The sequence below is a fragment of the Hyaena hyaena genome, unplaced genomic scaffold (assembly GCF_003009895.1).
Source record: "Hyaena hyaena isolate Hyena2069 unplaced genomic scaffold, ASM300989v1 scaffold_51, whole genome shotgun sequence".
NCBI lineage: Eukaryota > Metazoa > Chordata > Mammalia > Carnivora > Hyaenidae > Hyaena > Hyaena hyaena.
The window spans coordinates 3332170-3358817 of record NW_024080683.1 but is presented as its reverse complement, the minus strand read 5'-3'; the positions used below and the strand labels follow the sequence as shown (position 1 = coordinate 3358817).

The 26648-nt window shown below is 42.9% G+C and overlaps 1 protein-coding gene across 1 annotated transcript in view; it reads left to right on the top strand.

The window, feature by feature from the left end:
- The window catches only part of GLIS3 (GLIS family zinc finger 3), a 443619-nt gene that overhangs the window by 5596 nt on the left and 411375 nt on the right, over positions 1–26648 (top strand). Inside the window, exon 2 of the mRNA XM_039230793.1 lies at positions 9943–10430. Within this exon, the coding sequence (XP_039086724.1) occupies positions 10043–10430 (388 nt within the window). The 5' untranslated portion in view covers positions 9943–10042. The remainder of the gene's footprint in view (positions 1–9942; positions 10431–26648) is intronic.

The window sequence follows — 26648 nt, the reverse complement described above, 5'->3', positions numbered from 1 at the left end:
TGTCTGTAAACATACCTTAATATAAGCAGTAGTAAGGTTCAGTATGTACTGCTGGGTCTGTCTGCTTTGCTGATAATACAACGGTTTAGTAGGTCAGATAATTTGGATTTCCCTTTAAAGATGGTGGGAACAGTTTAGCTTGCAGAAATGAGTTGGCCAGGCATTACTTAATATGACAGAATCAGGGAAAACGCTAACAGGACAGAAGCTGTATTTTCTGTCCCAGTGACTGTGTGGCAGGGAGACCGTAGACAGGGGTGAAGTGTACAGCGTGAAGCCAGCGCAGGTGAGGAAGGAGAATGTGCCTTCCACCCTGCAGCTCCAAGCTCATTTGATGGTTTCTCTGTGAGGGCCCCTGACCCCCTCATCAAAAGAAGAAGTGCCTGGTCCCAGGGCTGAAATGACTTGTATTTGTCTCCCAGCTATGATTTTTAATTGTTTGTGGGTACGCCAAGATAAAGTCAGGAGTAATGTTTCTGCTCAGAAGAGTGGCATAGCGTGTCTGCTTCTTTCCTTTTGGGGAAAGGAGTAAACTAGGGAGCACGCGACTGTGATTAGACTGTGTTCCACAGGAGACCCGAGTGCAGAATTTGTGATCCTGTGGGTGCACTTTATTGGACTGTATTTGGGCAGTAAATGATAAATACAGGCTATAAATATATAATTATCTATTTCTCTGATACCGTGTTCTTCAGTGTAAATGAGCAGCGCAGTGTGATAAGTATGAATACAGTAAATATATGTAATCTGTAAGGATGTAGGGTACGTGTGGTATGAACAATATAGATGTGTAGGTGTGACATGAAACCATCGGTGTATGTCTAAGGGCTGGTGATAGCTCAAAGGTAAATTAGCGCACCTGAACTTAATGAGATTAGAGTTTAGGCAGGGAGATGAGCCAGAGCCAAGTAACTATAAGGCAACGTAGAAAGTTATGAATGTTACAAGTATTTAGAGTAAAACACAAACATTTATTGGGTCCTTCTGTGTACCCGGCACTGTGCTAGGCAAGTAACCTGCATTATCTCATTTACTATTTTGTAATTCCATGAACCACGTATAATAGTATAATTGTAACCATTTTACAAATAGGTAGAGATATTAACAGAGGTCGGGGAAGGCCTAACGTGGGTATTTGGGATGGACCTGGAGGGTATGGAGGATCTGGATTCGGCGGAGAAAGGGGCAAAGGAAGGGATGAGGGGAAGGACCACCCATGTGGACTCTAAGGCAGTAAGTGGGATGAACAGAGACAAGGATCCACTTATGTCCCACGTTGGGAACAGAATCAGGGGCCTTGTCTGTAAACCTGGAGTCATGAGGGCTGTACATGGTGAGAGCTGAAGGAAGCTGATGGGGCCCCGCTCGGCTGATGTGATCTCCTCAGGGCCAAGAATGGGAAGCACACATTCCTTCAGGTGCGGCAAGCCTTGCTGAACGGCAGATGGACAGATAGGGGTACGGCACCAGGTCAGACCCTGTCCCAGGGGCCTTGATAGAGCTCAGGCTTTCTGAATATCAGTTCTTCCTCAAGTTCCGAGCCAGATCTAAGAAGTCTCACTTCTAGGCCTGCTGAATACTATACACAGAAGGCAAACCAGACACCAGGGCTGTGTACAGTTCTTGTTTTTCTTGCGTGTGAAGAAATGGATTAATGTTTTCCCAACCTTTTCAGTATGACCAGTAGATTCCCCTTCTTTCTTAATTTGACTGAGTCATTCATGTTGTTCCTTCGTTCGTTCTTTCTTTCTTCCTTTCTTTCTCTCTCTCTCTCTCCTCTCTCCTCCCTCCCTCCCTCCCTCCCTCCCTTCCTCCCTTCCTTCCTTCCTCCTCCTCCTCTTCCTTCTTCTTCTTCTTTTTTTTTTTTTTTTTAAACAAATATGTTGTCATGTTGGTTAAGGGCCTAGTCATTGTTGTGAATGTTCATACTTCTGCAGTGATGTCAGTGAACACAATTTAACTTGTATAAAACTTTTGTCTACCAACCCTAAAAATAGTTTTATTGGTCACTTTTAAGTAATAACTACGCTGAAGGCAAGAAATCACTCAGTGATACATGGGATGGGGGACCCTTTAATATGCTTGGATATTTGGTTTAGTGAGTGATAAATTCAGTTTTATTTCTAGAATCTTCCATAAGTAGAGATTTATGACTTTTTTGAAAGGAGTGTGATCTTTAGCTTTGTAAATAGCTCTTCACACAGACCGAGTAGTCATTTGTCCACACACACAAAATGACAAAGAATGCATTTTTCATTTGCCAGATTTTACTGCCTTTCTATCTTCTTGTATAAAGGTGGAGGTTTGTTTTTGTTTTTGTTTTGAGAGAAAAATATCCAGGCAGTTACTCTTCTTTTATATTTCTGAAGAAGTCTTTGTGCCTCAAACCGTGGCCATGTGGTGTTCACTCTTTGCAGTTCAGGTAATTAATTCAGTGGTGACATCATAAGGATTGTGTTCATTTTTCCATTTCAAATTCCTCTTCATGGGATCTGATGGTTAACTCCTATTAAGAACACCCTTGGAAAAACTCCGTTCTCAAGGGCAGTTATGTGTTAATTTAAACTTGTCCTCCCTTGGCTTTGTGAGAATGAAGCTTTATTTCAGGGAAGGTGCTCTCTCTTCTACGATGAAGGAGAACTAAAATTGTGGGTCAATTTGATCCTAATTCTGTTGGTCAATTTGTTTGATACTGATCGAATAATATTTACTAGTCAAATGCACAGTGAAAGAGGACAGTGTTCAGGCAGCCTTTTTAATTTAATCCTTATATTCTACAAACCTAAAAATGTCAAACTTCTAGATCTTTCCTTCATTACATATAAATAATTTATATCAATTAATTAAAATAAATAAAGGATATTTAATGCAGCTATATTTTGATATTTGTTTTACTTTGGCTATTCAACTCTACCTATTCCTATAAGCTCTTTTTCTTTTTAGGTGCCTGGGCAGGCAGATAGTCTAAATGCTTTTATAACAGTGGCTTTTATGCCTTTTTGACTATAATTCACAATAAAATACATCTTTTCATCTTACCCAGAATACACTATACGCATTAAGATCTACAGACATGTGTACCCACAAGTAAACTGAAGTAAAACAGTACTTAGTCATGATTCCATTTGATGTACTCTGATAGTTTCTATTTTATTCCAGTCAGTTCTGTTACAAAACACCTTTTCCATTGAGTAATTGATTTCAGGGCCTACTGTCAGAATGCCGCCAGTTTGAAAAACACTGCTTTGGAAACTTTAGTACTTTGTTAGAGATCTAGAAACTTATGGCTGCGGCATGGTTACCTTTCTGACCATACCTATGTTTATCTTAAAAAATCTTTTTCGTTCCAAGTTCATTCTCATTTTATGTGATTTCTTACAGTCCTAATTATTCCCTTCTCCCTTGCCATTTGTGGTAGGGCCACAGATTTCTAGAACTTTCCGTACTCATTGATGAGTTCAGGATTGAGGCAAGGTAAAAGGAAACATTTGAAGGTAATTAATCCTGAAAGGGGTGACATTTAGTAAACTAAGGGGGTATGAGAGTTACATAGATGGAGTGAAGTATGGAGAGTGATTCTAAGAGAGGTTACTGAACTTTTAATATTCCTGCCAGTATATTTTCCTGGAGGTTCTCTGAATTTCTTCTAGTAATCTGTAATCATTGGTTTTATGTGGCAAGTTCTCAATTCTGCTTTGATTTTTAGGTTAGGATTGACTAATTTGGAGAGTAAAGTTCTGAATTAGACTTGCTCATTTCTTTTTCTCTTACTTCCGTCCTTCTCCCTTTATCTTACCTTGTCTGTATTTACTACCTGCATTTCGAATATCATAACCTTCAATTTAAGTTTAAAAGGTACTGCCAGATATTTTACACCATACTTAAGGAAGATTATTTCTGTTGAGAAAATTTTTACAAAACAAAAAAATAAATAAAAAAATTAGAATATGTGTATCTCTAGATAGGAAAGGGTTGAAATCCACAGAGAAAACAGTCAGGGATCCTATCAGATGCGATCCATAATGTTCATTATGTTATCTTTCCCGAGTGATCTTGAATGAAAGCATCATCATGAATCTCTGCAGAGAACAGTAATTTATCTTCATAATTTTTAATTGATAGAACTCAGTGCTAAACCTCTTTGATTTTTTTAAGATTGTATTTTATTGGTGATTATACTGCCTGAGTAATATCTGTACATCTTAGTGTTCAGAGTAAGTATACTGATATTCTTAGCATCACCAACATCAGACCGTGGCAGTAGCTGCGTGCGTGTGTGATCTATACGTGGTGGTTCCCATGTGTGATCTCCCTAAGTTTGTGTTCTGCATCTCAGCGCTGTGGAAACATCCCTCTCTGTTTCCGTGTAACTTCTGTTGTGAAGTCTGTGAATCTGTCAGTCTCACCGAATAAAGTTTTAAAACTACAGAAGTGATCAACCCTTCTTTGTCGTGGGTTGCTTGATCATAATCCAGTGCCCTCCCTTTCAATTTAGAGAAACGATACCGTACACATTCAATGCATTTCCTCTATAATATCCTCCCGGTTCGCGGGTCCATGTTTGCACTTTCCTCTCGTTAAAATTGGCGACGAGAATAATTTTGATTTATTGGTTTCATCTAATATAGCCGTGTTTATATTGTTGCCAATAAAATGACTTACACGATTGGTTTTTGTTTATACAATCTTTTCTGAGGAGTCAGTCACCTGTGTTAGGACAAGGTACATTCTGCTTATTAAAATGAACTCCTGGGATCTAAGAACATTCAGCTCTATCTGTCCTTGATTGAATTGCAAAATGTGCTTCACACCGCAGCCGTGCATGAGAATAACTTATATTATGTGTCAATAGGCTTTTCATTTCTATATTCTTCTGGCTACAAACGCTGTAACCAGAGACCAGCAGGGGAATAGCTCGGGTCTATTAATGATCAAGGCAGAGATGTTGAAAAAGCAGTTAATGAAATTATACAATCGTTAACCTGAAGGGAAAAGAATAAATAGAATCAATAAAACCCCTATTTCAGATGGCTTGGATGTATATAAAGAAGCCAACTCAGGAGTAGTTTGTTTGCTTACAGTATTTTGTGTCTCATTATCAGGTTTTCTGTGCGGGGCAAGAGTAACGCGTGTGGCATAAGGAATGGAAAATGTAACAAAGGCTAAATGTAGCCTAAGGAAATGAAATGATGTATGAAAATTAATAATTAACTGGCTCATCAGATGAATTATGACTCTAGATGAGTTTATTAATGATATTTACTAAGAAAGAGCCCTTGGCTGTAAATAGGCATTATGGAACTCTTGTTTTTGGAATGTTCTTGAATGGATGAGCTAATGTTGCTTTTCATTTGTTGAATCTTTTAGTCTGTGAGCCACAGTGCCTAGAGCCTTGAGTAGAAGGTAGAGTCATGATTTTGTATTTTGATCAGTCATAGCTTTTCCAGAAAACTAGTGAAATCACTAAATGGTTTTGTGCCTAAGTTTCCTTAGGAATTAAGTAACTTCCTTTTTGACCTGACTCGAAGGAGTATGTTTCAGGAGTTTGAAAGTGGTCAAAGGGAAGGATTTATGAACTCACCTTGACTCATTTGACAGAATGAACATTTTTATTGTTTGAACCGATAGAGAATTAAAACTCCAAGTGTATTACTATGTCAGATTCAGAGTACCCTAAATTTGTACTTTCAGACGTTCCTTGCTTTTTCTTTTTCTTCTTCTTTTTTTTTTTTTCCTGTTGATAGCTTGGGGAGGGGAGAAGGGTACTGACTGAAGGATGAAGGAAAAAGTAATTCTGGGGAACTTGAGTATGTGTTTTAAATAGAAGGCTGTCTGCCAATGGAATCCTACCACTTGGATTTTGATACTGATTAGTTATGATTTCACTTTTTGGCAAAGCATGGGCAAATTTAATCCTGATACTGTACTTTCAGGATTGTCTTTTAAGTGTTGTCTTTCAGCACACTGCTGACGTGGGAACCTCCTCCTAGCTCTTGCTTTGATGGAGTGGATGAATACTACTATTTTTGCTTCATTGTTTACCCTGTCCCCTCGATTTAAGTGCCATAGGTATAAAATCTACATATTTATCCTTGATCATAGTAAGTGGGTATTTTCTTTTAAAGTTTATTTATTTTGAGAGAGACAGAGAGCACAAGCAGGGCAGGGGCAGAGATGGGAGGGGGTGGGACAGAAGATCTGAAGCAGGCTCTGTGCTGACAGCAGAGAGCCAGATGCGGGCTCTAACTCATGATCCCAAGATCGTGACCTGAGCTGAAGTTGGATGCTTAACTGACTGAGCCACCCACGCGCCCCATAATTGGGTATTTTTGATCATCTTCCTTACCTTAATTATCTAGAAGATCAGAATTTCAAGAGACCTTAGTGATTATCACCAACTTCCTTATTTTGTGGATGAAAGCTCTGAGTCCAAAGAAGTTATAAATGATGTGCCAGAGGTAGAACTCTGGTGTCCTGCCTTCTAGTTGAGTGGTTTTTTTCCCTCTCTGACTCAATGAGGAAGTGTCTTTCTTAAAAGTTAGCAGTTTATTCCTTTTTTGTTACCAAGTTGACCTAGGATTATAAATGATCATATGGCCTAGCTAAAAAGTATATAATGTTTTATGATATCAGTAGAAAAAATTGATTTTTAAATTCTGGTCTCTAATGCTTGAAAAATCTGTTGGCATAATTATCCAACAGTAAAACACTGGATTATTAAGCATATTTTCACATTCAGTTTATTTTTGACTTGAGGCTGTTTTTCTCGGCTCCTATGCCACTGCCCCACTGGTGTTTCTTTACGGTATCAACCGCTGTACTCTCTGGCTGTTGCTTTTTTATTAATAAAATTTAAGTGCATTTTCGTTATTATTGTTACTTTCAACTTAAAGCGATTTAAAACAGGAGCACAGTTTATAAATAAAATAAAAGTCCAGTTTGACAGGCAAATCTGAGTGTCTGGTACTTAATTCTCAGCGCTTTATTTTTCTTGCACCCTCACCTTTTTAATGATCTGACCCAATGCTAAGTACCTACTTGTGCGTTTTTATCCAGATATTTGATGAGAATTCCTGCTTGCATATGATCTTGCTGCCAGAGAAATGACTCCTTTATTTTTAAAAACCTGGAAATGGGCATAGTCTGCAAATCGGCAGACGCTGTCACATGGACTCATAGTGACTCATCCTGCCAGTCATTTTGGATGACTCTTTATTTTCAACAAATTACCAATACTATGTATACACACACACACACACACACGTGCGCGCGCACACACACACACATATATATACGTTATATATATGATTATATATAAATATGTATATATATTTATTGGAGTGTATATATATATATATATATTTATTTACTTATCTATGTTGGTACTGAATAAGGGTTCTCTTCTGCAAGGTTCAGAGTACTCAGAAAACACCGTTTTATGAATGAGTGGAGAATACGTGGCCAGTATCCTCTGGCAAAGCACAGAGACATTAAATGACTCTTGCTCACCATCAACCCACGAATGAACAGAGCAGCCGATGATACACTATAGTTCTTTTTAAATGGACACAGCAGAAAAGGCATTAGAATTTTTCCAACGTGAAAAACCAACATCTTACAACCAGTTTGATACCAGGGTTCATTTCTGATTCTTCCATAAAACAACTTAAATAAGGTTTGGGTAGGCTGCATTTACCTGTCCATTCTTGGGGATTGTAGTGGAGGGAGGGGCAGTAGCTAAATATGAGAGTATTTCTCAGGACTGGATGGCTTGGTGGTATGAAATACAGACTGATAGAATTCCTTCTTTTTTAATGTTTTTTTTTTTTTTTTTTTTTTTTTTTTTTTGAGAGAGAGAAAGAGAATGAGGGAGGGATGTAGGGGCAGAGAGAGAGAGGAGGANTCATTTCTGATTCTTCCATAAAACAACTTAAATAAGGTTTGGGTAGGCTGCATTTACCTGTCCATTCTTGGGGATTGTAGTGGAGGGAGGGGCAGTTTCAAGATGATAAATGTTTATATTCAACTGGATGGCTTGTGTGTCAGTAATACAGACTGATAGTTTTCCTTTTTTTTTTATTTTTTTTTTTTTTTTTTTTTTTTAATTTTTGAGAGAGAGAGAAAGAGAATGAGGGAGGGATGTAGGGGCAGAGAGAGAGAGGAGGAGAGAGAATCCCAAGCAGGCTCAACACTGTCAGCAGAGCCTGATGCGGGACTTGATCTCTTGAACTATGAGATCATGACGTGAGCCGAAATAAAGAGTTGGACACTTAATGACTGAGCCACCCAGGTGCCTTAGACTAACAGAATTCTTTTTTTTTTAAATGCTTATTTTTTGAGACAGAGAAAGTGTACGTTTGTGAGGGGCAGAGAGAGGGGACAGAGGATTGGAAGTGGTCTCTGTGGTGACAGCAGAGAGCCTGATCCAAGGCTTAAACTCATGAACCGTGAGATCATGACCTGAGCTGAAGTCAGACGCTTAACTGATTAAGCCACCCTGGTGCCCCTAGAATTTTTAATAAAGTAGAGAATTGGTAAAGATGAGGAAAACATTCCAAATGTTGTACTGTTAATAATTTTGGAAGTTTCTCAACATATGGGAATGCATAATGCTGAGGGCACAGTGAGTGATTGACTTGAAAATCAAATACTTTTTGATTGTCTGTAAGGATAAAAGAAAACTCTTTCACAGAGAGTTTTCTCTCTGTGATGTTCTGTCCTTGGTGACTGATGGAGCCATTCATTTAGGAATTGGTTGGAAATATTTGTCCAAGACACTGAGTGGATTGTACAGAAAAAGCAGGAATCATCCAGTTGAGACTGTCTGACCACTGTGGCTTTGCACTCAGTCCTGTTTCCTGCATTTGCCCAGGTTTGGCTTCTTTTCATGACTATCCTATCTGTGGAGAAGCATACAGATCGTGACTGTGTCTGTCCTTCATTTGGACTAGTGACACTTAAGCATCTCATTGACTCTGTGTACGTTTCAGGGAGCTGTTGCAGATCAAGGTAAGGAATGGCCTTTCCTAAAGATTTGTAAGCAGAGCGTACTGACATCATGACACACAGACGGGTAATGACGTCCTGCCGTCTTATCAGTACTCTGTTCTCTCTCTGCTGCTTGAGGGAAGGGGTGGTGGAATGGCGGACGGAAGCTTTGTGGAACTGCGGTTGATTTCCTGTGTGTGGAGTCTGGTGGAGGTATTTACTGTTAGAAGGGCTCTTCTTTGGTTAGGCTTTCCACAAAGTGTTTTGCACAGACTTCTTCCTTTCCTAGGATCTTAATGGAAGGTGAGAGTATTGTGTTGTTGATTCTTTTTCCATTCCTGTAACTCAGAATCACGGAACCAAGACCCTGGTGCGGCTGTATTTGGAAATATGGGCATATGATGTCTTTGTGAGAATCCCAGGCCCTTATGTTTATCTTTTGTAAACCTAGGGACTGTGAAAAATTTGCTCTTACAGTAAGTGTCAGAGGTGGCTTAATATCCTCACGATCTTATTCAGAGGCCATATCTTTTGTTTCCTGGAAATGTCGAAGCGTTGGTCTCACGGCCCGTGAAGGTGATGCTTTGAGTTTCCCAAGACTCACCCGGGCAAAAGTGAACTAGGATGGACAGACAGACCCTCTAGGGAGCAAAAGAAGTTTCACTTTGCAGGCTGGCACCAGTTGATTGGTTGTCATTGCCAAGAGCACTGTATTGAGAAGGGCTCAGTGGCAAACAAAACAACGCAGTGATCCATAACCCGTGTCTGCTGCGAGTGCGGTACGGGAGAGTGCCTGCCAGGGAACCATGTGTATGATGACCTTGCCTTACATAAAAGGCTTTTTGCGAAGAGTGCTGCTTTTCTTCCTGATAGAATGCTACACAGGTTGAAAACTCACAGTGACTGACTTTCATTTTTGCCTTTAAAACTGCCTGCATTTATTCTTTTAAACAGGCTAATAACCCGCACCATGGATAACTTACTGGACTTTGCCTGAAAGGACTCAGTAGTGCCACTGGATATTTGACCATCCTGGCCGCGGGGTTTTTTCAGAATGAATGGAAGGTCATGCAGCATGAGTCTCCACCGGACATCAGGAAGCCCACAGGGGCCTGGGATGGTCAGTGGCCAGTACATCCCTCCCATCCGAGCCCACTCTGGGACTCCTGGCCCCTTGGCCTGTGGCAACATGTTGAGCTCTGCTATCGGAAGCCTTACTAACAGCGTCCGTCTCAAGATGGCGTCGGGAGGAGGGCTGGCTCCGCAGGGCAGCGTCACCGAGAGCCCCCTCCATCTGCCCGCCTTGAGCCCCCGGAGACAAGTGCTCACCAACGGGAAGCCACGATTCCAGGTCACCCAGGCTGGAGGCATGTCAGGGCCACACACTTTAAAGCCAAAGCAGCAGGAGTTTGGAAGTCCCTTTCCTCCAAATCCTGGGAAAGGTAGGATTGTCTTTCTGGGATCTTTTACAAGTGGAAACTATTTTTTCCTCCCCCTTGTTCCTCCTGCCAGCAAATCTTATGGAAAAATACATGATTGAACATCAGGGTCAGAGCCGATGGTCTCAGTAGTATGTAGCTTACGTGGTCGGGGGGTGGGTGTGTATGTGCGCGTGAGGGTGAGGAGGCCACAGTGGCAAACGTGAAGACTGTGGGACTGTGAAGCGGAGTAGAAGGTGAGACAGAGAGATCAGAAACAGGGACTGGGGGGGGGGGCGGGGTGGCGCCTGAGTGGCTCAGTCGGTTGAGTATCTGACTTCAGCTCAGGTCATTATCTCGTGGTTCAGGAGTTCGAGCCCCGCACCACGCTCTGTGCTGACAGTTCAGAGCCTGGAGCCTACTTCAGATTCTGTGTCTCCATCTCTCTCTACTCATCCCCTGCCTGTGGTCTGTCTCTCTGTCTCTCAAAAATAAAGAAACACTAAAAAAAAAAAGAAAGAAAGAAAGAAACAGGGATGAGGGTGGGTGGGTGGTGGAAGGGCAAGAGTGAGTTTAGCGAGATCCCACCCCTGGAAACACAAAGGGGCTGGATTCCGCAGGCCGTGGAGGATGGGGGCGGCTGGAACGGTTGTTGTGCTAGTTGGGTGCCAGAAGAAAGGTTTGGGAAGAAAAAGATAAAAGAGGAGAAATGTTAGTAGCCAATAAAGTGAAGAATTAGTACATAGAAACGGTAAAAAATTATTCCTAGAGCAGAACCCGTAAGTTTTGTACGAAAGCTAGTGACAGAAGGGAAGAAAGCTAGACAGGAGAGTGAAGGCTGTGCTTCGGGGCTGGTGGAGAACTGGAAAACTGGGTTAATTTGAAATGTGGAGAGAATGTGCTTTTAATTCAGTGGTATTTGGATAATATGTATTTTAAGTCACAAAATCATTGTTGGAGACTAGCAGATTATTGGAATGACACACACTCTTTAGAAACCGATGTTGACTTAATGAGTTATATTGCAAATGAGATGTGTATTTGGGCTAGAAAAAAGAAAGATGGTGTATCTCAGCTTTGTTATGTAAAACAGTACAATTATATGTTCCTTTAGGTATTTTTAGCATTTGTTTTTCACTGTTAATATTAAGTGTTTACACTATCAAATAGAATCACTGGCGGCCCAAGTAGCCATGCACCCACTTAACTCAGCTCACCCAGTTAGGGTGAATAATTATTTGTATGTGGCAAATAACCAAAAAGTTGTTTTAGTGTCTCTGTATTCCTCTCCATGGTATAAATGGGTCGATTAAGGAAAAACCTGAAACATATGTGTAGCTTTTTTCTTATTTATTTATTTATTTGTTTGTTTATTTGTTTATTGGCTTAGGTTTAGGTTTGGTTTCAGGTTGTTTTGTTTCTTAGACCTATTGATGTTTAGTATGAGTTTAAGAAACACTTGTCCCGGGGCCTCCAAACCGCACCATTGTCAGGTTGCTGTGTTCATGGCATGACAAGCTATGTGCCTCGATGTCAAGCTCATGTACTTGGGTTTTCACGGGGCGGAGACCCAGTGAAGTCTTTCAACTCATGCTTCTCTAGTATACCATAGCTTGCTGTCAGATCTACTTGTGTTGAAATCCTGGCTGGCAATGATAATGCTGATAGTGTTAATAACTTCTATTTATTATGTCATAACTTAGCACAGGTCAGGCACTGTATTGAGGACTTCCGACATGTGATCTCAGTTATATTGCTCACGACGGCCCTGAGTCGTATGCAGCTGTTAATTGACTGATACAGGAACTTAGGTCTAGAAAGTGTAAGTGACTTCAGCATTGCCACCTGGGAAGGAGTTTGGGGATATTACTTGGACGGTGACCAGAAGTGGTTATGATTGTACTCCTGGTTTAAGAGAAATGTTTCAGGGAATTCAGCGAAAGTGAGCTCTCAGGGGTCATACATCCTGGAGCTCAGGTAAAATGTCAGCACTAGTGCTGCCCGCCTAGCGCCCTCTTTCCAGCGTCCTGGCTCCTTGTGCAGCTTCTGAGCTTGTGGTGCCTGCTCTGGATGTGCACGGATGGGGTGGGCCTGAGCACGGACCAGGGGTCGAGGCCAGCAGTATTACCATCCTTTCTGGCCTTGGGGAGCTTGGGTAGCACTCTGAATGGTGGCTGACTGTGTCCGTTTCAGATACCGGTTGGCAGTTCCAAAGCTAAGCCAGTAACTGGCTGAGGATAGGTGCTCCGGGACTGTTTATTTTACTTTACTTTACTTTATTTTATTTATTATTTTTTAATGTTTTATTTATTTCTGAGAGAGAGAGAGACCGCATGAACAGGGGAGTGTCAGAGAGAGAGGGAGATATAGATTCTGAAACAGGCTCCAGGCTCTGAGCTGTCAGCACACAGCCCGACGTGGGACTCAAACCCACAAAGCGTGAGATCATGACCTGAGCCAAAGTCGGGTGCTCAACCGACTGAGCCACCTGGGCGCCCTGATCCGGGACTGTTTAATCTCCATCCAGTCATTTACTCAACAGAGAATTATTGAGTATATATTGTAGGTGAGCCACTGCTTTAGGGTTACAGTAGCCAAGAAAACATAGTCCTGGTCCTCAGGGAGTTAGGAGAATTCGGACAAATGAATGGGCAGTTAAAGCATAGTCAGGGCTCTGATAGCGGTACACTGAGGGCAGCAGGGCCACATTTGGAGGGTTCCCAGCCCGTGCTTGATGAGTGGATCTGGGAGGAGGGTAGGATATCTAGGCGGATAAGTAACTAGCCTTGCAGTCTTGCAAATTGTATGTTGTGTGTGTGTGCGTGTGTTGCATGTGTGCATCTGGGCACGTGTGTACGTACGTGTGTGAGGGAGGCTGTCTGGGAACCCAATCTGGATAGAGAGATGAGCACCCTCAAAACCTGGAAGGAGAGATCATGGTGCGTTTCATTAGCTTCTGCCTGATTCCACCCTGGGGCTGTACAGACTGTTAAGAGACGAGACTGGGAGAGGAATCAGCAGAGGCCGCATAAAGGTTATGAATGATGTGCTGAGGAGTGCGGGTCTATCCTGACCACACTGTGAATTGCCGAAGGGTTTTAACCTTGGGGATGATGTGGTGGAATGATGTGATAAACTTGAGGTTGACATCTCTCTTGGGATTTGTCATTGCTTTTTTATGTGTTATTGACATTGCCATGACCCAGAGAGATAGGTACCAAGAGCCTGTGACTCTGTGGGTGTATTAGTTAGGGAGTTCTCTAGCGAAATGGATCCTATAGGAAATATATCTGTGCCTGTACCTGTATCTGTACCTGTACCTGCATCTGAATAGACTGTGGAGACTGACCATCTTCAAGAAATGGAAGAAGAGTCAGCAAGCTGAAGACCCAGGATGGCTTTGAATTAGGAGAGACAACGGTGTACTCCCTTTCTGAAGGCCACCAGGTGTGAGACCCACGAAGAACCAATGTTTCAGTTTGAGTCCAAAGGCAGGAAAAAATGCCAGTGTCCCAACAGGAAGGCAGTCATTCAGGGAAGAATTTTCTCTTGCTTGGTGGAAGGTCAGTCTTTTATTCTTGTCAGACCTTAAGGTGATTGGGTGAGATCTATCCGCATTAGGAAGAACAATCTGTTTTGCTCAGTCTGCTGATTTAAATGTAAATCTCATCCAGAAACACTCATAGGAACACCCATAATGATATTTGATCAAATATCTGGGTACCTTGTCATCCACTAAAGTTGACGTAAAACTGTGACAGTGGGGTACCATTACTTTGTGGTCAAGTACTGTTTATAGAGTGGCTGAGAAAATATGTTTTCTGGGCCTTGAGAGTGACTATCCTATCTCTCAGGAATCCAGTGGAACTTTATACAGAAAATACGTTATCTAAGCATTGCCGCACAGACACATACCTGACTTGGAGACTGGAGAAGTATCTAATGGGAGCCTTGTGAGAAATATAAACTTAATGGTAGTGTTTACGTTAGTTACGTAAGGAGTGAGTTCCACTCAACTGAAAATGCACATAACAGTGGCTTTCCCATCATAGAGCATGGTTCCCAAGTAGCGTGCCAAGGGCACTGGGGTACCCAGCAAACTCAGGGAACCACGGGGTGTGTTTACTCTTGAGGGAAACAGAGGCCCCGCGGCAGCCTTTGGACACCAGGCCGACTGCCATCTTGAGGAGGTTCAGACTTTCAACACCAGATCGCCCTGTGCTCCTTTCAGTGATGTCCTGTCTTTGCAGAGCTGCCCTTTTGGTAGTTGTGATGACAAAGCCTGCGCTTTGTAGGGCAGAGGGTGGGAGCACCCCAAGTGGAGGCCGATGAGTGGGTAAATAATATGTGTGTCTTATCCACACAATGGAATGTTCTTCAGCCTTAAAAAGCAAGGAAATTCTGACACCCACTACAGCATGGGTGAACCTTGAAGACCCTGTGCTGAGTGAATCACGCCAGGCACAGAAAGACAGATGCTGTAGAATTCTTCTTATATAGGTTCCTGGAGGAGTGAACTCACAGAGACGGAAAGTAGACTGTGGTTGCTGCGGCCTGGAGGGAGGGGGCAATGAGGAGGTCTGGAGACGCACGGTGAGAATCGCACAGCAGGGTGAATGCACTTAATATGCACTTCAAAAATCGTTAAGGGGCGCCTGCGTGGCTCAATCAGTTAAGTGTCTGACTTTAGCTCAGGTCATGATCTTATAGTTCATTGGTTCAAGCCCCACGTCAGGCTCTGTGCTGACAGTATGGAGCCTCCTGCCCCATACTGATCCTCTCTCTGGCCTCGCCCCCCCTCCCCCGCCTCTCTCTCTCTCTCTCTCTCCCCCTCCCCACTCTACTTCTCCCCAACTAGTGCTTTCTCTCTCAAATAAATAAACTTAAAAAAAAAAACAAACAAACTGGTTAAGATGGGAGGTCACCTGGCTGGCTCAGTGCCTCAGGAGAGTGCCTCTTGATCTCGAGGTCATGAGTTCGAGCCCCACGTTGGGTGGAGAGATTACGTAAATAAATAAATAAACTTTAAAACGAAATAAAAATGGTTAGGATGGTCAATTTTATGTTAGGTGTACTTTATCACAAAAATAAAAACAAGCGAGTACTAAGTGAAAGTCTGTGTGGACTGAGGAGCTGATGGTGTGGTATTCAAGCCGATTCTGAGAGCTGCAGTATTCCGCATCACTGATGCTTATGGGAATCGTCACTACAGTATTAATTGCCTAATGGTGATTTTCTGATTCCAGTTTTCCTTCTTTGCTTATTGGTATTTTTCTTGCAAGAAGAATTCCTCTCTCTCCATTTTTCGAGAACCACTATAGACCTCATGTATTCCTTTTAAAAATTCCGTGTTGTGATTCATCCCCATCACTGGTCTTTTTTGATGCTCAGGTTGTCCCAGACCTGGCAGGTGCGAGCCCCTTCAAGCCATTTCGGGTGGCCTTTGGATATGTTCCCGTTAAGCACTTCCTTGCATTTCACACATGACAAGATGCTCTAGGTCCACTTTTACTTCCCTGCCCTGGACTCGGAATCAGCCATTTTTTCCCAAAAAAGCTTGGGTCCCTTTTAGTGGGAAATACTTGGAAAACTGGACAAGGTGTGCTTTTGTTGGCTCTGGGTGTCCTTGCTTCGACGCCTCGTGTGTGCACAGAGTTAGGAGATGTGTCAGAAGAAGGTAAGGAGTCCCAGTTAAAACACCACAGCACAGAGCCCTTCCTCGCGCATCCCTCGTTTGTCTGCAGGGTCCCTGCTTCTCCGCAGCGTCCGTGTGTCTGTTGATTTGCTCTGTGCTACCATCAAGTTACTTTTAGTGTTACCTTTCTTAGGTAGTAGAGATTAGTTTTGAAAAGGATTTCTCACTACACGCGAATGTTTAACGTACTGAGATGGGAATGTTTGTGTTTATCAGAGCTACTGCCTTGAGCACGCTGGCTGTTCCGCTGCCGGGAGTACAAAACCTCACTTATCTTGTACCAGCAATGGTGTTTCTCCCTACTTCCTGTTCAGCAGTTATGGATTGTAATTAGACCGGTAGAAATGCATTTTTCAAGGCGTCTGGGAAATCAACTTTATGATCCTCATTTTAAGCACATTTGACACAGCTGCTTAAATATTTAAGACAGCTCCACATTCACAGTCCCTGTAGGACCCTGTAATTGGGAAGATTTTCATTGTAAAGGTTTTTTATTTTACTTTAGAGCCTCTGACATTTCTTGTTGTCCTTGGAGACAAAGGGACTTAGTTATTCATTAGCGCTGTGGGTTATTCATTATTGTTGGTCAGAAAAAGCAGAATAATATCAACAAGGGACACTAACTAATTGGGATTAGAACATTCTTTTGTATAACTTAAGGTTGGTGTCTCTTTTAAAGACCTGTTTTGTTTTGTTTTTTAATATGTGAACCTGGGAGGTCTAGAGACTGGTGTACTTTAAATAATACACCAGATTTTATTTAGATTTTTCACTGTTTGTGCTTTGCTAACTCAATTGGTTATAACCTGGAGCTTAGGTTACCACTTGATTCCTTAGTGGGTCACTTAGCTTCGTATTTTTCTCCCACTGCCACATTATAAATTTTAAAATACTGCCACTGATTTAAAATGTTACTTTCCTATATCATTCCTTTACCTATGTTTATTCCTGGACAAACAATGAAAAAAAATTTTGCTAACACCAGTGAGTAAGCCATGTTGAATGTTGTCATGTTAGCTCTGGGATAAGAATAGCAAGTGGGATCTTGTGTTTTTGAAGAGATACATTGATACATTGATCGATATATTCAGTCAGTTAATTCGGTGCATTGATATATTCAATAAATTAATTCAGTCCATTGATATAATTGATTGATATATTCAATCAGTTAATTCAATGCACCGATATATTGATTGATAGATATATTCAATCAATTAATTCAATGCATTGATATATTGTTTGATACACTCACTAATGAAAGTTGGGGCAAAATACTTGGCTACTTCTTTTTTTTCACTTCTGCTTTTTAATCATTTGTATTTCCTTGCACTTCCAATGTGGCTTCCTGCAGAATTAGAGCAAATAAAGTTGATATTCCATAAAAGATTCCAGAAATAACCAAACCGGTGAGAAACCAAAGGCATTATTTCAGTTGAGGTAGCCAGGGTTTTCATCTTGTCTCACCAACAGCGCAGGTGAAGCACAGTGTTTACTTTTGTTTCCTCCTCGGGCTGCACAGTCTATACTTTGTGTGATTTATTGATGCAGCGTATAAATCAAATTGATGATGGATTTCCAAGTATTACTGAACAGCAGGCATGATTTGTTCTAGTTATAAAAGTGATTTGTCAGTCGCACAACATTCTGCCTTTAAAAGAATGTATTCCATTAGCACTCCCTGCCCCCTAGACAAGCCTCTGCCTCTGATAACGTAGAATGCGGAGCTGGAATACAGCATCCACTAGTCACCTGTAGCATTTTCTAAGACTGTTAAACAGCAACAGCTTCAGACTTGCACGGTGCTTTATGGTTCACAAACTTGCACATTGATAGTCTCCTATGATTTGGTCTACGGCCGTACCACCACCTTGAATGTGCCCGATCTCGTCTGATAGTCTCCTATGATTTGACCAAAGGCTCCATCCTGTGGGTCAGGGCAAGTGTGACTGGTCCCATTTTAGGGATTAAGAGACTGAGGCTCAGTTTGCTGGAGATCTCACTCTCTGCGTGCTGTGTGGGTTGGTACTGAGGAGGACTCCACTGTCTGAGAGCTCCTGCTGCCGGAGTGCTGAGAAACCCTCTTTCCCCTCTTCCTTAGAGTTCATGGCTGCTGCCATTCCTGAGCAGGTGCACCTGTAAAACTCACTGCCACTCAGCTGCCCTTCCATCCACGAGCTGAGGAAGTGGGCCCTTGCCCCACTTTCCAATTTCCAGTAATCAGCCCTTCTGAGTGGGGAGCGGGGGCACTGTCTCCCTGGGCAGGAATCAGGCCGCCTTTGTGTGAAGGCCACCTGAGTGACATCAGTATATGCAGAAGTCACTTTGTGTGCCATTGTCTATGGAGTCTTTGAGCCCCGGGCAGGAGGATATCATGAATATGAATAGATTTGCTACTTCTGACCCATCAAATTTTAAGGTGACTTGTATGGATGGTGACTTGTATTTAATACCTATTTTTATGGCTGCCTTATTTGAATAATGAAAGAAATAGAAGGCCTGTAATTGGTTCTGACATAATAAACAAGGTAAAAAATGGACCTTGCTATTCAAGGATAGTCTGCATCCTTAAGGAGCAGGTTAGAAATGCACAGTCTCGGGGCGCCTGGGTGGCTTAGTCGGTTAAGCATCCGACTTTCGCTTAGGTCATGATCTCGCGGTTGGTGGGTTCGAGCCCCGCGTCGGGCTCTGTGCTGACTGCCAGCTCAGAGCCTGGAGTCTGTTTCAGTCTGTGACTCCCTCTCTCTCTGACCCTCCCCTGCTCACGCTGTCTCTCTCTCCTAGAAATAAATAAAACATTAAAAAAAATTAAAAAAAAAAAAAAAAGAAATGCACAGTCTCAGGGCCGCCCCAGACCGACTTACTCAGATCGTGCCTTTTAACAAGACCCAGCACAAGACCAGCTTCCTGGCTGTGTGAGCAGTGACTGTATGGAGGTCCGTGCTCAGAAGGAGTGCCCTGCGTTTGGGGTTCAGTGCCCGGTGGTTGCTGTCTTGACATTCTTACTGATTTTATCTTTGAGGCTGTGTGTTGTAGGTGAAATCCGACGGGACACTGGAGCCTGTGTGGGGTGCCTGGGGGCTCAGTTCCTGCATGTGTGGTCCCGCATGCTGGCAGGGTAGCTCCTGGCTTCCCTGCCCCCACCCAGTGCCCACTGCTGCCCTTGGCCTCCAGTGGGGACCCAGGTATGAGTGTGCGGAGGTCAGGGCTGGGTACATGTTCAATGTTCCCCATGCCATGTGAGGTTCTGGGCACCTCCCCATGCAGAAGTGGTAAATAGCAAACAAAACAAAACAAAAAAACAGGGGCGCCTGGGTGGCTTAGTCGGTTAAGCGTCCGACTTTCGCTTAGGTCATGATCTCACGGTTTGTGGGTTCGAGCCCCGCGTCGGGCTCTGTGCTGACTGCCAGCTCAGAGCCTGGAGCCTGTTTCAGTCTGTGACTCCCTCTCTCTCTGACCCTCCCCTGCTCACGCTGTCTCTCTGTCTCTCCTAGAAATAAATAAAAATATTTAAAAAAAAAAAAAGAAAAAAAAAAAAACAAAACAAAAAAACAAACAAAACAAAAAACCCCCCCAAAAAACCAAAACCAAAACCACGACCAGTCAAGAGAGAGACTAGAGAATGGGCAGTCATTTTCTCCTGCCTTTTGAACAAGGGACCCACCATTTTCATTTTCTTTTTCATTTTCACCGATCCCTGCCATTATGTAGCTGACCTTGTGAGTACACATTGAAATTTGAGAAGCATGGGTGTAGGAGAAACAGCGTGGACCCTGGACTCAGAAGATCCACACTCCTCTTCAAGAAGTGCTGGTGTGTGACCTTGGGGAAGCTACTTGTCTACCCTGCCTCAGTTTCTTCCTGTGTAAAATGGAGGGGGGAAGTAATGTTTCATCCCTCTTTCCAGATGGGTACGGTCTAGGCAAAAGGCAGACCTGGCCACATATCCTTGAGGAGGAGTGTGGCCAGGGCACCTCTTGTCTTTGGCTTTGGTTTCATGGTGCTGATGAACAAAGCTGGATGTTAAGGATGGAGGTAGAAGGCAGGGCTCACAATAGGGAAGAAGGCCCAGAACTGGTCTTGGAATTCATGGTGAGTGGAAAACAAGGGTCAAGGCAGTGACGCAGGCAAGCTCTGGGGATCTTGGGTAGAGAGAAGGTGAGCCTCAGAGAACTTGTGAGCTAATGCATTAGCTTTCCAGGTGCCCCCACCCCCACCCCCTGCATTGTGTGGTAGCGACAGGTGCACGTGAGATGGTGGGGTAGCAAATGGTGTTTGCTTTTAAGAGTTAAGTTAGATGGTAAATGTGAAAAATGCATTTTACAGCACTGAGTGCCTTGAAGCACGTCATGTACTGTGCTCCCTGTATGTCAGTCAGTGTGAGGTGGGGGTGGGAGGTCTCCATAAACCACAGTGACTGCTGCTCAGCGGGACGGCCCTGTCCTGCTGCTGTGCTCGGTCGTGCGACCCGTCCTGTGAAATAAAGGCTGACAGCGCAGTCATAACTCCCGACTCGAGGCAACACAAAAAGCTACCTGGTGTGTAGATTACGCTGAATGGTCTTGTTTTCAGTTTGCCTCAGAGGCTGGATGGAAAAAACTTAAATCATAATAAACCACAGTAAACAAACATTGACGTGAATTGACAAATTTTAGAAGTTTATCTTTCATCTAAAGATTTTATTTTATTTAGGAAAGGTGATCGTATAATTTATTATCCCAAACCAGGGGACTTTCAAGAGGGAAATGGGGCCGTATTATGGCCAGGACTGTGATGGCAGAATTGGAGCACAGCGCCACCCTGCATCGAGGGGGAAGCTCGAGAGCATTAAGATGCAGAGTCTTACCCACCTGCTTTACAGTAAAGTAGTTCAACCTACTTGACAAGATTAGACCCATTTAAGTTACTAGCAAAATTTTTTCTTGGGGCCATTGGATGATTATTAGTATATTATTAAGTAGAATACATTAATTAGTTCCCGACTGTTCTAGAGTTGGAAATAAGCTAGCAAGTATTTAGCACTTCTGTTTATTATTTATTCTAGAATTGGAAAGAAGCTAGCAGCTATTTAGCACTTTTAGTCAGTTCTTACCTTTACATATCTTTTTTTTTTTTTTTAAATGTTTTATTTATTTCTGAGAGAGAGAGAGTGTGTAAGCAGGGGGAGGGGTGTAAGAGAGAGGGAGACACAGAATCCGAAGCAGGCACCAGGCTCTGAGCCGTCAGCACAGAGCCCGACATGGGGCTCAAAACACGAATCATGAGATCATGACCTGAGCCGAAGTTGGACGCCCAACCGACTGAGCCATCCAGGTGCCCCTTTACATATCTTATTTTAATCCTTGCCAACCCTATGAATTGTCCCCTTGAAAATATGAGAAAAGAGAGGCTTAAGAAGAATAAGAAACTTGAGCAAGAGTACGTGTGGATTTTAACCCATGTCCCGCTGACTTCAGAGCCCTTTGTGCGTCTGTAGAAAGTTGTTTTGTCTTTTGACACAGTGTTTGCTTCAGAAGGCTGGGTTCTTGGCAATTGCGAATGGTTTCCTGAAAGACACAGTATTTCTGCTATAATTTTTACTGTGTGTGGTGGTGTAGCGTCTGGTATATATTTATTTTGAGAAGTAGAGTGAGCTGAGGCAGAAAAACCACTGGCAGACTGTCGCACGTGTTTGTATCAATTTGTGTTAAAAGCGCCCCTCCTTACTTGCTTAAGACAGTGGCTTTGGTGACAGGTAGGGAATGTGACGTCAAAAAGAAAGACACGGTAATAGCTAACTTGTAAGCCCTTTTTCTGGGCCACCTGCTGCCTTAAGCAGAACTCCTGGGCCACACAACTGGGGTGCCATCTGGAAGGCCTTCCGTGATGGCCTTGGAGCTCAGAGTTCTCTATTGTCCTAGCAGCCCCATGTGTCATTACATCAGGAAACCGAAGACTTGGAGAAGTGAAGTGACTTAGCAGCAGTCACATGGCTAGTATGTGTCGAAGCAGGGAAGTGAATGCAGTTTCTTTCTGACCCCAGGGTCTTGTGTCTTCACTGTCTCGCTGTGTTCTGTCCACAGGAGTCAGGGAGCCGAGCTGGGGATGGGGGCTCCCTACCGCCTGAGCGTGGCTTCACCTCGCACCTTGTTCAAGACTCTTTTGGTTGCAGTCAGCTGTATCCCATTGTGCTGGCTTATGTAAAAGGAGATTTACTGTACGGAATCAGGAGTGTTTCACGGTACCCAAGGACAGGATGGACAGCCAGATCTTTTGAAAGTCTGAAGCACAAGATACTTCCCCATGCTCTTCCTCTACAGGCAACATGGTTGTTTATTTCTGCTTTTCTTTACACATCACTTCATTTTTCTCCCTACATATTGCTTTTATCTATTTTTTTAAAAAAATTTAACGTTTGTTTATTTTTGAGAGAGAGAGGGAGACACAGAATCTGAAGCAGGCTCCAGGCTCTGAGCTGTCAGCACAGAGCCCGACGCGGGGCTTGATCATGAACCGTGAGATCATGACCTGAGCTGAAGTCGGATGCTCAACTGACTGAGCCACCCAGGAGCCCCTGCTTTTCTGTATTTCTTAGTATATGTATTAGGGTTCTGTGTAGACATATAACCAGTAGTATATTTATTTGTACCTGTGTGTATGTTATTTATATAAAGAGATTTATTATATGGCATTGGCTCACTTGTAGCCAGTGGAGGCTGACAAATCCCAGGATCTCAGTTGGCAAGCTGGAGACCCAGAAGGGCCCATGGTGTAGTTCTCTTCAGAGTCCAAAGGCCTGAGAACCGGGAGAGCTGATGGTGTAAGTTCCAGTCGGAAAACTGGCAGGCTGGAGAACACAACAGGCTGATATTTTGGTTTGATTCTGAAGGCCAGAAAAGATTGATGTCCCAGCTCACAGCAGCCAGGCAGGACCCATTCACCTTACTTGTGGGAGGGACCCCCATTTTGTTCTGTTGAGCCCTCCTACTAATTGGATGAGGTTCATCCACCCTGGGGAAGGCACTCTGCCTAACTCAGTCTACCAATTCTGTGTCATCTCGTCCAGAAACACCCTCATAGACATATCCAGAGTAATGTTTGACCAGATGCCTGGACACCCTGTGGCTCAGTCAAGTTGACACATAAAATTAGCCATCACGGTATCCGTGGCCTCAACATGGTTTTCTCCCCCAGCCTTGAACATGAAACGTACTCAGAACTTGTGTGCTACAAGTCGTCTGGGTAGTGTCCCTCTATACCATTTTCGGGTTCCTTGGAAAGACTCTGATTGGTCCAGCGTGTGTCAGATGCAGCTTGTCCAGCTGGGGTGGGGGCGGGGCCTCATAGAATCCACCTGAGTTCCACCTGCCCAGAGAAGGGCTTGTGGGAGGGGTGACGCCTGGGACTTAGTCCCTTGCAGAAAGGTAGTTTTGGGGTATATGTCTTAAACAGCAGGGACATTTCCAGATTTCTCCCAGAAACCATGTTCTTCAACCAGGATGATTCCAAAGTAAAATTTTAGAAGTATGGCCACAGGCAGAAGTTAATCCTAGAAAGTTAATTTTTTTTAAATTTATTTTTCTTCTTAAAAGATTAACCACTGGTGTTTTGCATCCGTTTTTCAGTGCTGGCCACTGCATTTTCTTTAAACATTTTTTTTTAACATTTATTAATTTTTGAGAGGCAGAGAGAGACAGAGCATTAGCAGAGGTTGAGCAGAGAGAGAGGGAAACACAGAATCTGAAGCAGGCTCCAGGCTCTGAGCTGTCAGCACAGAGCCCAAAACAGTTCTCCAACCCATGAGATCACGACCTAAGCCAAAGTTTGACGCCCACCGACTGAGCCACCCAGGCGCCCCATGGCCACTGCATTTTCGAAGGGAATTCATTTTTTTAAGGTAATGCAGATTTTCACTCTGGGATGTGGGAATTAAGAAAGCATTTAATGGATGATCCATTAAGCCTTTAGGTTTCTTTTGTATTTAGAGTTTAGTGAAGGAGAGGATTGCCAGGTTTCAGTTCAGGTACATAGACCCATGATTTCTTTTTGAAATCACTTTGAACAACACAGCAATTAGAAGGGATTTGGCTGTCAGATTTGAACATTTTTAGAATCGTTGTTTTCCTGTTGAGTTATATAATCCAAGAGCATCCTTTTGTAATTTGAATACTCCTGGTTTTTATGTCAGATTTTTAAGAGAAATCTATCAGACACAAAACACATAACATTAATCAGTGAGTTAAATTTTAAACAGTTGAGGTATTGAAAACATTTTCTTTACATATTTTTTTAAATAGAACTTATTGTCCAGTTAGCTAACATACAGTATATACATATTGACTCAGCTAATTTTTTCACGTATCTAGGAGAGAATTTTGTACAGGTCCCTATTTTATAACAGGCCAATTCTAAGTTGTCTGCCCACCTACCACCATTCCTGTCTCTTGGAATTCAGACTTTCCTGTATGTGCCACTCCTTGAGTGTGGGCTAGATATAGTGACTTGCTTGTACATATGACAAAGATGCTGAAATGTCGCTTTCATTATTAGATTACAAAAGATAGGACTTCTGTCTTGCTATCAGACTCTATTGTCTCTTTGGCTGGTATGCTTTGATGAAAATAGGCTGCCATGTTGGAAAGGCCCACGGGGCAGGTAACTGGGAGGCATCTGACCAACAGACAGTGAGGAACTGAAGACCTCCGTCCCAACAGCCTTCTAGAAACTGAATTCTCCCAACAACCATGTGAACGTTAAAGCCTTCAGAGAAGGCTCTAGCTCTGGCTGACATCTTGGTGGCAGCCTTGCCGTCGAGTCTGAATCAGAGGACACACCCAGCCACGCTCACATTCCTGACCCACAGAAACTGACATAATATAGTTGACCCTGGGACACCTGGGGTTAGAACTGGGCGTGTCCCCTTAAACAAAGGTATTTTGCTGTATAGTATTATACATGTATTTTCTCTTCTTCGTGAGTTTCTTACTAATATGTTCCTTTCTCTAGCTTACTTGATCGTAAGGACACAGTACATAATACATAGAACATACAAATACGTGTCATTCAACTTTTCTCTTATTGGTAAGGCTTTTTCTGGCCCCACAGTAGGCCGATTCGTGATTGAGTTTTGGGGGAGTCAGAAGTTAAATAAGAGTTTTGACTGTGCAGGAGGTCAGCACGCCTAACCTCTGCATTGTTCAAGAGTCAACTGGACGTGTGTTTTCTAAGCCACTAGAGTGGTGGTAATTTGTTACGTCGCAGTAGATACCTAACCCAGTTACCATCTTGGCTTTTCCTTCTTTCTGGGCATACTAGGAAATGAAGCCACATCTAAGAGGGTGGAATTAATCTCTGTCAGAGGCGTAGGATATGCCAGACATGGTGATAGACTTTTAAGATTCAGGGAGTCCAACTTGTAAAGCCTTTTTTATTACTTCCATTTTGCAAACGTGAGCATCAGCATCCAGAGAATTGAAATTATTTGCCCAAGTTTACATGACTCGTAAGAGGCAGAGCCAAGGTTTGAATGCTGGTCTACCTTACGTCCTTCCATGCATTTGGCTAAGTCCTGTAAGCTGTGACTGACACCCACGTGGCATTTTTGCTTAGAAAAAAGATTCAGTAAAGTCCATTCACCTTTAAGCATTCATCAGATACCGTCTGTGGGCTCGTTGCCAGACCTCACTCTCTCTTTCTTCTCAGTGGTGTGTTCCCACCAAATACCCTTTTGCTGTTCTCATCCTTCCCTCCATCTAAACCCTTTTTTTATTGCCCTCTTTATTATTCTCAAACAAAATTCATAGACAGCATTATCTACCTGTGTATGTAATTTTAAAAAGTCAATATAATTTCATAACTGAAATACAAGGGGAAAAAAGGAACATGATTTATAACACATGTGAGTTTAAATATGAAAAGGTTTCATCCCAACTATACCAGAAGACACGAGGAAGGAGTCACATATTTAGCAAAATTCTGCTGACCCAGAATTGTATCAGTTGTAGTGGTGGCTCAGATGGCTGGTCTCTTTACATTCAGTGATAAATGATTTTATGAAACCGCGGACAATACTTCATGATATTTCTATCAAGACAGAGATCAGTCTTCCTTTGATTCGTACTGTGACTTCATTTTAGATAAGTTAGCACAAATAGGGATCATGAAAATAAAATGGACTTAGGTTTTAAGCTCAGATAATGATAAACAGGTTTTTACCTACATGAACGTCCGGTGGGATACTTGAAGGTCATGTGGGACGTGGGTAATTCTTTGTGTGAGGGCCCACGTGGCATCCCTGCCTTCACCACCGAATGCCACCAAGGGTGACAGCCCAGAATGCCCTGGACTGTCCCGATGTCTCCCAGGGCCAGTGTCCTCCAGACCCACTAATCTGTATCTAATCTGCTTTCAGTAAAAGAGCTGAAACCAACTTTAGTCAGTTGACTAAAGTATTACAGTTTCCAGAGGTATTTGTGTTTTAACTGGGCTGAAACCTTAAGCTGAAGAAAGACACTGTTCACGGTGGAATTAGTAAGGGGAGGGCAGTGTCAAGGTGAGGAGTTAGAGGGTCC